The sequence below is a fragment of the Platichthys flesus genome, chromosome 6, assembly GCF_949316205.1.
Source record: "Platichthys flesus chromosome 6, fPlaFle2.1, whole genome shotgun sequence".
Taxonomy (NCBI): domain Eukaryota; kingdom Metazoa; phylum Chordata; class Actinopteri; order Pleuronectiformes; family Pleuronectidae; genus Platichthys; species Platichthys flesus.
The window spans coordinates 9,133,934-9,144,900 of NC_084950.1; the positions used below are offsets into that span (position 1 = coordinate 9,133,934).

The window sequence follows — 10,967 nt, forward strand, 5'->3', positions numbered from 1 at the left end:
CAGGACAAAAAACAGGTTTTAATAAGCTTCCACGTGTCTCACTTAATCTTGCACTTAGGATACACCAGGAATGCCCTGCTCTGTCCGAGACCTTTGCTCTGACTACTAAAGATACTGAAACAACACAGAGACTAGAGCCACAGAGAGAACACGTCAGCATGTTTATGTAAATGGTTCTGTTAAATAAAGCTACATGTTAATGTCAGTAAATGTTTTTTTACTGAATGTGTCTTTTAATCAAGGTGAAGAAACAGACTTACGTACATAGACATTCAGAATAATGTGGTTTCTGTAAAATTGGACCTGTTTACAGGACTGATACACATGAGTCTGTGTAATTTAGAGCAGATCTAAATAGAAATCCAGATCTTGTGAATTTTACTGTGGTTTCATATTGGGACCGTTTTCCACCCTACTGAGGGTCTTTCTAGTAATAAGGTTGTTAATATCATATACTCTTTCTCTGTATGTTGGGCTGGAGCGAATGTAAAATCCTTTAAGACTTTTCCTCAGGAATTCCACAAATGTACACAGACCACTAACTGGACTGGTCTGTCCAGCAATAAAGCAATAAAGCAATAAACTTAAACAAGCTTTGTGTTTGTATTGACAGGAGCTAATATTACTCACCCATAGAGGAGCACTATGTGTTGCCGACTCCCTTCTTAAATTACTATCAGTATTATACTGTTCCCATCGCTGCACTGCAGGGGGCGACATGTCCACAGCCGCATTCTGCAAAACCTGCTGTGTGGTATGTGTAATTTCGCTCTGACTGGGTCACTATATTAAAATGAAATGAATAGAAATGTTTTTTAATTAATTCCAATGTTCAACATCTGCTTCTTTTAGAGTCATATTTCCGCTCATACAATGTGTATTTAAACCTGTTTATATAGAAGGAAGGGAAACTCTGCCGATGTGTTCAGGGGACATGTTAACAATAGCGAGCTCAATTATCAGCTTTTGCTCCGCAACACATTCTAAATAGCAATGCACACCAGCAGCAGGCAATGGTGTCGTTCATACACAGTGATTATAAGTGAAGGTGTGATCATTATATAATTGGCTTGTGGTCGTGAGTGAATGTCTCTTCTAATGTATTTATGACAGTTAATCAGGATTAGTGGAGCTGGGTCAGCAAACCCAGTGTGAGTGTGTATCTGTCAGCAGAGACGAGCACATGCAGCGTTCAGCCCCCTTCCTCTCCTTCTCGGTTCACGATGATATATTCGTGGGATTAAAACCTTCACCGTCCAACATAATCAGAAAGGTACGTTTCTGATTTGATTCATGCATTTTTAATCATCCAATTTATCACTGATTACTTGGTTATTACCACAAGCTGTATCTTCTTCAAACTGCAGAAACTCAGTGATATGAGACGGCGAGTTAGCCCGGACGAGATATAGTTCCTCATATCTACTCTGTGGTGGTTCAGGCTGATCTTGAGGTGCAAGATGATGCCGACCTTGACCCCGCACATACCGGTACCACGGCCCTCTTACTCCCAGGCCAGGGAGAACCTGGTGAGGGCCATCCCCCCCAGACTTCTCTGTCTGCTGGCCTGTGGGGGAAAAGACTGTCGCTATGAAGGACCAGAGTGCTGGAAGTTAAACCAACAGGTCATCCGAGGCCTTTTCTCCTCCTGGTGAGAATGTTCGACCGCACCCTCATGGATGTTATTTGCTTATAGGATGTAGGAAGAACATGAAGTGGTCATTTACTGATCATGAACTTCATTTTCATGCCAGGGTGACGGATGATATAATTGCCATGGCACGACCATCCAAACATTTAATTGAGAAGTACAACATCATAGAGCAGTTTCAAAGGTAATCCCAATTTTGTTTTATTCCTGCAAATGTTTGTGTGTCTGTGCAGTGTCTGCATATGCCGGATTCATGAGCACATAAAGGAATTATGAGCCTGGATATTATTTTCTAAGTGAACAATCAATGTTATTTCTAAGACAACAGCACTAGCTTCTCATGTTGTCTTCATACTTTTGACTTTTTCCCAGGTTGAACATCAGGTCAATCGTCAACATGCAGTTCCCAGGAGAGCACGCTCACTGTGGACCCCCCCTCGACCCTGCAAGTGGTTTCACGTACTCTCCACAGATCTTCATGGACAATGACAGTGAGAAATACTACAATACTCAACATTTAAGATAAAGTTAGGAGTTTTTATACATTATCGTACATCATTGTCAATCACAAAGTGGGAGATGTGAATAAATAGAAGCATTTAAGATATTAACAGATATTATAGGCGACAGCTGAGTAGTGGTTTGCATCTGTGGGACACTTACTAATACGTTACACTATCTTGTGTGCTGTGCCTCTACAAATACAGTTTATCCATATCGTTTTACATTATGTACCTAAATGCACTCCTGTGTTTCGCAGTTTACTTTTACAACTTCGCGATGCCGGACTTCGGTGTGTCCTCCCTCGTTGGGATAATTGATGGGGTGAAGGTTTTGGCGTTTGCAGTGAGGGAGGGGAGAGTGGCCGTGCACTGCCATGCAGGCTTGGGCAGGACAGGTAGGAATCCAAATGCATCAGTCGCCGTGTGCACATGTCTCTGTCACGTCCTGTACGTTCACTGTTCCTATCCATGTGCCCTCACTGCTCAGGTGTGCTGATAGCCTGTTACTTGATCTACACCCTGCGCATCAGCCCAAGCGAGGCCGTCCACTACGTGCGGATCAAACGGCCTCGCTCTATCCAGACCCGGGCACAGATCAGCCAGGTGTTTGACTTTGCTCGCCTGCTTGGCACTCAGCTGATCCAGTATCCAGACCTCAGCCTGCGGCACGGAGCCCCCTTCACCCTGCAGCATTACCTGAACCGACAGTCACTGCTGCTGCACGGCCAGGAGGGACGCACCCTCAGACAAACACCAAAGGTGAGGACTTGATCATTATACCACACTGATTCTGTGCCATGACCATACGTGACTACACTGCAGAACTCATTTTCCTCTCTGACTGCCACTGGACCATCTCATCAGGTGGTGTATCTCCTGTGTGTGCGCATCTCCTGCCTGGCCCTGGGTCTCCCTGCTCCTCCAGAGGTGCAAGCTGAGCTGGAGAAGAGGTCAGCACTGAGGACCCTGAACAGGACTGTGAGGGAGACCCTGATGGCCAAGCAGTACTTGCCCTTGCTGAGGGAGGGTCAGAAGGGCTCGTGGGAGGGCTCGGGGTCGGCGTCCTCCTGGGACGAGCCGCTGGGATTCTTGGAGAGGAAGAGAGACGTCCTGCTGGACAAACGCAGCTACAGCGACTCTGACCTCAGCAAGATCACAGTGAATGAGGTCAGATTTCACATTATGCATCCAGCAATATTTAAATAAATGAATAATCCATACAGCATCATCGAGCCTTTTCTCACTCTCTTACATTCGGACCTGAAGGATCTGGAGCTGAGTCCATACTGCACCGCAGCTCTTGGAAATGAGAAGCACTGGTGTGTGCAGGATCTGGTGCGGCCTGATCTGAAGCCGTTCAGTCCGGTAGCTGCCAAACTTTCACCAGGTCACCAGATCTCCAAACAGGAGTCTCACAACATCCCAATGTCCAGCATGAAAACCAGCAACAACTGCACTAAGAGGTTGTGCATAGCTAAGATAACGTTTCCCAAATACAGCTCCAACATTGAGGTATTTATGATTCCTGCTTTAGAATAAAACTGAAAATGTGAACACGTTAAAACATTCAGTTTTTTGTCTTGTGAAAGCTGTGTAGAAATCCACAGGATCCAGGCCCAACCTCAGTGGCCCGGGGTGTTGCTCAGGCGCTGGCAGGCCAAGGTACTCCAGGGGAAACCATACTGCAGAGATCGGCTCTGCTGCAGGTAAAACAAGATAAAACACTGGTGAGAAGCTCTTTTTACATATCATTTTAAGTTTGTGCCCTGATGCCTCAATAATACTGTCACTTTTCAACAGGAGGAGCTGAACAGTAGTGACTGTGGATGGGCTCTTCTGGTCACTGAGTCAGACCCTCATGTTCTCAGTTGTCTGCTGTGGACCTGGCTGGAAAGATTAAGGGTCAGTGACACAGAACAATATGTCGGTTACACCAATGTGTCCAGGAGAGGCTTCACACACTATGCTAAAAATCTCTCTCTGTTTCTTATTCCTAACCCAGGAGCCGGTTCTAAGTGCAGAGGATGTGCACAGGTTGTGTATTGGAGCAAAACACAGGAAGTCTCTCAGTGTGCTCAAGAAGGTAAGGACACGGTGCACCAGGCACAGAATGACAAAACTCTGAGAAAGAGTTGAAGAGTTATTCATTTTTTCAGCCACAGAGACACACCATCTACTGCCTGCTGAGCTGTGTGAGCACAGTGACCAGCCTGTGTCCTCACAGAGAGGAGGAGGTGCTGCTGCGGCTCATCCGAGCGCTGACGAAGGTGAGACACATGTGGAATGATGGTGTGTCAAAGCCTCACATGTTCTTCTGCTCCTGAAAGACTCCTATGTGTTGAATTCTGTATTTGTGTGTTTGTTTTTAGCGTCCCATAGAGGAAATTGGAAACCTTGCATCTTTGATGAAGGTCCTGAAGGCCAGTTTGCGAGAAACTTTCCACCGTCACCTGACGAGGACCCGCAGCACCAGTGCCCCACTCTGAGGAACGATGACAACCTGAGCAGTCTTTATTTTGAAATTAGTCAGTATTTCATCCTGGAAACCCGACTGTGAACAAAATCATGAGGTGTAATTTTTTAACTTGTATTCATTTTTTTTTTACATTTTGACTTGCAAGAACACAGCAGGTGTTAAGGTGAACTCCGTTTGTTCACTTTCAGGGTGTGGACTCACTGTCACGAGCCTGCATTAATGTTAAATATACATATACTTACATTATATTAAAACATCTGCAGTGAGAACAATGATTTTTGCAGCTCCACGTGAGGGAATCTCCTTCACATCTAACTGTTGCAACTTAATTATAATTTATTTATATTTATTAAATATAACAAGTGAACAATTCATGTAAGTTCAAAACCAGCTGTTTCTACTGCGTCTATATTGTTAGATAAAATAAAAAATACAATTACAAAGAATATCTTTGATAACTTTGATCTTCAATGCTCTGTCGTTGTGTTTGCGTTTTCGCTCATTTTTTCACAGAACTCCAATAAAACACAATAAATTCATGTCAGTGTCAATAAGCAAAAGGGAGCAGAAGATGAACAAATATATTTCGAGCAGATGTAAGATTTTTTTTTAATTTAGTCTTAGGTGATGAACTTATGCATTTGCCTTCACATTCATATAATTTGCTAATAATGTGACATATTGATTGAATCTTTCTGGTTTGATCTAATATGTGTGTCATGTCTACTTTCACTCGAGTGTAAGCTCCTGTCCTTTAGTACAGTGTGATCCCTGTTACAGCCTTTAGAACATAATTAATCATTTACACCATTCTTACACTGTATTCACATGCTGAGAATTCCTCCACCGTTTAAACACACACACACACACACACACACACACACACACACACACACACACACACACACACACACACACACACACACACACACACACACACACACACACACACACACACACACACACACACACACACACACACACACACACACACACACACACACACACACACACACACGTATTATGCATTCCTGTCAAAGAGTCATCTCCATAGAAACATTGTCGCGGTGAAGTTGACAACCAGTAAACAATCTGAGTTTGGGTTATGAGGAAATAAAAGCTGCCACAGACGGCCACCAGCAGTACGATCAGGAGTTTTACAAGGTAAACATATTTATGATATTCATTCATCTATTTTCGCTGATATTATTTTATTAATTAAGTTTATTTAACCATGAAGTCTCAATGAAAGCAGTCACTGATTTCATAAGCTTGAATGTCCTCTGCAGACATCTTGTATTTGTGACAAGGTACATTTGTTTACTATATTCACTTTACCTGAAAATTGAAATATATAGAATACACCAATAGATGATGATTTAGCTGTTTTATTAAGTACCTAAATATCAGTGACTGATGTTAATGCTGCTCAGGTGTAAGTCAAAAAAAAATAGTTTCCAGTAAATTAGCCAATGGAATAATTTAGGATCCAGAAAATACAGAGAGACATGTACTTTATATGTTTATGTCTTAATGTTGTTGTGCCCTGAAAACTCAATATTTCATTGAGCTATATGTTTTCATGGGGAAATATTTGGACTTGAAAATAGTCCCTGGAAACAACCCTGCTATTTACAGCCCCAGCAACTAACACTGCGAACAACCTATTGCTTTTACTTTGATTATTTGGGAAAATCAATTGCATTTTTGACGGCTTGAACATACTCGTATTCTGGAGTAAATTTAATTTGGCGTGGCAACATGGCTCAGCAGCGCCCCTTAAAAAGCAGCAAAACCATTTGGTTTAACCAATCTTCACAAAATGTCAGTGCACACATGTATCATGACTGGACAAAACAAAAAGTCCCATTCACCAATTTGATTAACATTACAGGAAGTTGGACATTTTTAGTTTTTGGCCATTTTACACGATGTGTATTTTAACATCTGTACTCCTCCTCGTCCATTGACCACAACCATGTCAAACTTTGTCAGAAGGGCCTCAAAACATTGATAATGCAGTCTTATGGCTGTGAGATTGAACTATAGTGGACTTTGTTCAATCTCTCTCAAACTACATGTGTGTAACAACAAAAACACTAAAACTAACTCAAAGTTTTAGTGTAATGTACGTCACACGGTCTGATTTTATTAATTGAGGAAAAAGCAGCCATATGCAGTGATACAGAAAATTGTGGATGTAATACATCGAGATGCATAGTTGTGATTATATCATTGAGTGCTGAATCGTAACTGAATCGTGAGGCTAGTAAAGATGTACATCTTTAGTGTAAAATGCCACTTCCAATTACTCCAGAAAACTAACATTTTCTCCAGACCTTATGCGCTTGCGACGTTTGGTGAGTTTTCTAATATGTTCAAGTGGTCAGCTTTGCTCTTACCTCATTGTTTCTCTCCTGAAGTTTTCTCCAGTCGGTCTCAGCAGTCTTCTTTGTTTTTCACAGACCTGGATATTCAGCTGTTTTAAGAGCTCCAGATTATTGATTTGCCAGATTCTCTTTCTCCTGTCTGAGTCCTGATTCCCACTCACTTGCCTCTAGAATTATAGTGTCATCTACCACCTTTTTCAAATTTTTCATTGTCGCCACTTCCTCACATGGCTCATGATAGTCATCGTACATAATTAATCTTTCTTTCATTTTCTGCAGCTCTTGTCTGCTCTTCTCTTCATTCTCTTTTGCCCTCAATTCTGCAAGGTACAGCGGAAAGTTTATCAGCTGTTTGTCATTCTTCTCGTGTACCATTATAGTCTTTTCCTCGATTTACTGCACTGTTGAGTTTAGGTGTTCAGATGATTACTCTGAATATTTTAACCCTGTTATACACAAGCTGTCCGAACCCCTTCTAATGCACAACATGGGTCAAAACGTATCTGTATTCATTTCCTTTGTTATCTCATGCATGGCTGCTTGTTTCTTTGATATATTCTTTTATATCTTTTTCTTCCTTCTCTGATTTAGGAGAACTGGATTCCATGACCAACTCCAGCTTGATCCTGTAGTAGAACATAGTCTGGGTCCTCAGCATCAGTGATTTCAGACCAAGAATTGCCTCCTCCTCCTCCTCTTCCTCATCCTGTTCTTCAAACAGCATCAATATGATCGTATCAACTGTGAGTCTGAAATGATTGTGACCAGCCATACTAGCACTCTGGATGTAGAGAATCCAGCTCATATTTTCAAATGCACGTCTATCAGTCTATTAAGTATATAGTTATATTACGAGTTTTATTCTGTTGATCAAGCTATGATTAGCTAGCCTGAATAGAAGCTAGCTAGCTAACAGCTTGTACATATTTCACTTTCTCACTAGTAATGGATTGTAATATAAGACTTACTTGCAGTTGTTCGGTAGTGAATACATACGGTATGGGTCAGTTTTGAGGTAATTAAAAGTAATTTGTGGTAATCAAAAACCAGGTATTAAATGAGTACTTATAATATTAAATGATAAAATACATTTATTTCAAACATAAAGCAAAGAATCAGGAAATTAATCATCATTATTGTGCAAAAAGTACAAAGGAGGGATTAAAATAAGGATTTATTTGGGAGACATGAAATACTAAATGGATAAATTAATTCACTGAAAAGAAATAGAAACTAAAAACTGAGCCGATGCAAAGGTGTATCAAAGGGTTAAAAATGAAAGTGACTATTTACCTCAAAACGGCCTTTATACAAAACAAGACTTCATAGGATTCATTGAGAAACAGTGTCAGTGGTCACAGATTCCTTTGATGTGTTAGACTGTTTGCAAAGGTGAAAGAAAAAGCTCTGAAGGGAAACAAGAGCGGCTTATTGACCTGTCTGTTAGCCTTTGGTTATAGAAATAGCAACACCTACTGATAAATGGCGGTAAGCCTTGTTTTACAACTTTAAATTTGATTTACATTCAATTTTCACCATGTGGTCTACACTTGATGGTGTGGACCGTAATGCTGGATTAGTGGGTGTGGTCCAGTGTTGCGTGCCGGACGCGGGAAGCTACATGTTTATCCTTCCCGCGATGCACAAAAGTACGCAACACAAAGCCGTTCCCTGTTGGCCCTCCCCCACGGCCACATTAGGTCCCGAGATCGCAAGTGCTCGGGCCGGCACAGCTCTGCTAGCAGCTCTAGTTTTATTCTGTATCTTACTTTTGAGGTTAAATGAGACTGTTTTGTGAGTTTTATGACAACTTGATTTAAGTGCATGAGACAGTTTTCCATCAATGTTGGTTGTTTTACTAAAACCCTCAAAAGCTTTGTGGTGGACAGCTCTGAAAGTGACTGTAACCGTTTTTCACAATGTACTTAATATTTGAATCCTCCACTTATACCTGGAATTAGATTTTTTTCTTGCCTCAACACGGCTCAAGATGGCAATCTGTCACTTTTTAAAATAACTTATTTCCCCCCTACAGCAACGCCGAGTGAATGAGTGACAGCTAATTTTAATACTCCTTTTCTTTTATGACACGAAAGCAAAAAATACAAATGTGCTTTCATTCATAATCTCTTAAAGGAAGTAAAAAATTCTACACTTTGGGTTGGATCATGGAGGCCCCACAGACCAAGAGGACCCATTGCTGCCCTCTATGGAAGCCCAGGGCCGAAGTATGCGCTGCCTGGACTCACAGGTACAGTCAACGTTTCCATCAAGCCCTTTTCACCTCGAACACAATTTTGGTTTTATAACTGACATTGTACTTTCTTGTTTCATCCCATAAAGGTGTTTCTAAACATGACCCGACTAAATTCAAAGCACCAATGTTCAGCTTTGGGACACGTCATGACCTGGGAATGTCAAGCTGCTCCCCTGGACCAAAGTACCTCATCGACTCTAACATCACCAGAACAGGGAAAGGCGGCGCTCCTGTGTATTCACTGCACAGCCGCTCAAAGGAGCAGGGATTGTTCCAGGGCCCTGGACCAGGTCAGCAAAACCAATTAGACATGAAAACACACTCTGTAGAAGCAGTTGGAAATAAAACATTGTTGATCTCTCCGATACATGTGAACAATATTCCAGCCCTTTGATGCAGACTGTTGTCATTTGAGTTTGTCATCAGATACTTTTTTAATGACAAATATAAACTTCTATTGATGCAGGCCAGTACTCCCCTGAGCTTTCAGGAAAGATGACCTATAACTCTGCTCCTGCTTATTCTCTGTTTGGGAGAAGCAAAGACTTCACCATCAACAATACACCAGGTAACATATTGGCTTTTTTTGGTCAACTTTAGTTTTTCAGAACTTTCATGGTAAAAAGAATATGAAGTTAACAATGGCCCCGTTCTGCAGGTCCAGCCTCGTACACACTGCCCTGTGTGCTGGGGCCCGGAACTGTGGTCACAGCTACAGCTCCCGCCCACTCACTCCGTGGACGCAGCAAAACTGGAAGCTTCCACGAGGACCTGACCAAGGTACATGTGCACAATCATGAAATCAATTTTTATCAAATGTATAGAAATCTTTTGATTTACTCTTGATATCTTTCATCTCACCTCCAGACTCCTGGCCCTGCTGCCTACAAAGTGGTGGACCCCTGTACTTACAGTCAGAGACCGCCACGGTTCAGCATGACGGGCCGCAACTTCGCCCCTGGGGAAACCACACAGAAACCAGGGCCTGGTTCTCACTGTCCTGAGCGGGTAAGAAACCCTGTTATATTTAATAATCATCAAGGAGGTTTGGATGTCGTTCCCTTACTAAATGTTTTCTCTCTAGGTGACCCAGACAAAACCTAAAGCTCCGAGCTTCTCATTCGGGATTCGTCACTCAGAATTCATCTCACCCCTCATTGTCATTGGGCCTGAGTGACAACACAAGATCTCTTATTAGAACTGGAAAGAAATCACACAACAGCGTCAAATAGAGCCCAAGAAGAAAGCGACTCTGGATTCCTTACATCAGATTTTATCACCATAGATTAAGAGCTTGTTGTGTTGGTAATTGCCACTTTATCAGGCTTGTGACGCTGTCTGTGTTTTGGGTGTCATTAAAATTGTATTAATTCAACACGATTCTCATGAAAGTCCTTTTCAAACCGCCTTATTTTTTTAAAGTCCAGCTTTTTCTTCTTACTGTTTAATTCACATTCTTGGTAGATACTGTGTTAATTAACTTAGCGAGATTTCTGATATAAAGTCAAATTACCATAATGTTTTTTTAAGTACACGCTTATTCTTTTGTTGAAGGTCAAAGAGATCTTACAGCATGCGGTCAAGTGAAGATGAATAAGACAAAGAAACGTTTGTGGGGGGTGCTCTTTTATATAGAAAGAGGTGATGCATGTAGGTTATTCTCTTGTCTAACTCTTTTTGACCTGCCTGC

General features: G+C 41.7%; 2 protein-coding genes across 5 annotated transcripts; both read left to right on the top strand.

The window, feature by feature from the left end:
- Positions 1–1,169: 1,169 nt before the first annotated feature.
- On the top strand, positions 1,170–5,055 carry zgc:77752 (uncharacterized protein LOC393862 homolog). Of its 4 annotated transcripts, none has more exons than XM_062390242.1 (13): positions 1,170–1,273; positions 1,442–1,651; positions 1,755–1,835; positions 2,024–2,142; positions 2,412–2,549; positions 2,642–2,913; positions 3,019–3,321; positions 3,421–3,666; positions 3,744–3,881; positions 3,955–4,056; positions 4,157–4,237; positions 4,311–4,421; positions 4,524–5,054. In XM_062390242.1, exons 2-13 carry the CDS (start codon positions 1,461–1,463, stop codon positions 4,638–4,640), a joined length of 1,899 nt encoding a protein of 632 aa, XP_062246226.1. In that variant the 5' UTR covers positions 1,170–1,273; positions 1,442–1,460; the 3' UTR covers positions 4,641–5,054. The 4 variants fall into 4 exon arrangements, with proteins under 4 accessions (XP_062246226.1, XP_062246227.1, XP_062246225.1 ...); XM_062390243.1 differs by having other exon boundaries at positions 1,171–1,273; positions 1,368–1,651; positions 4,317–4,421; positions 4,524–5,055; XM_062390241.1 differs by having other exon boundaries at positions 1,171–1,273; positions 1,368–1,651.
- A 642-nt stretch (positions 5,056–5,697) lies between these two features.
- On the top strand, positions 5,698–10,652 carry cimap1b (ciliary microtubule associated protein 1B). Its single transcript, XM_062390298.1, has 8 exons — positions 5,698–5,794; positions 7,612–7,763; positions 9,157–9,271; positions 9,364–9,567; positions 9,744–9,845; positions 9,936–10,057; positions 10,145–10,285; positions 10,362–10,652. Exons 2-8 carry the CDS (start codon positions 7,749–7,751, stop codon positions 10,452–10,454), a joined length of 792 nt encoding a protein of 263 aa, XP_062246282.1. The 5' UTR covers positions 5,698–5,794; positions 7,612–7,748; the 3' UTR covers positions 10,455–10,652.
- Positions 10,653–10,967: the final 315 nt, after the last annotated feature.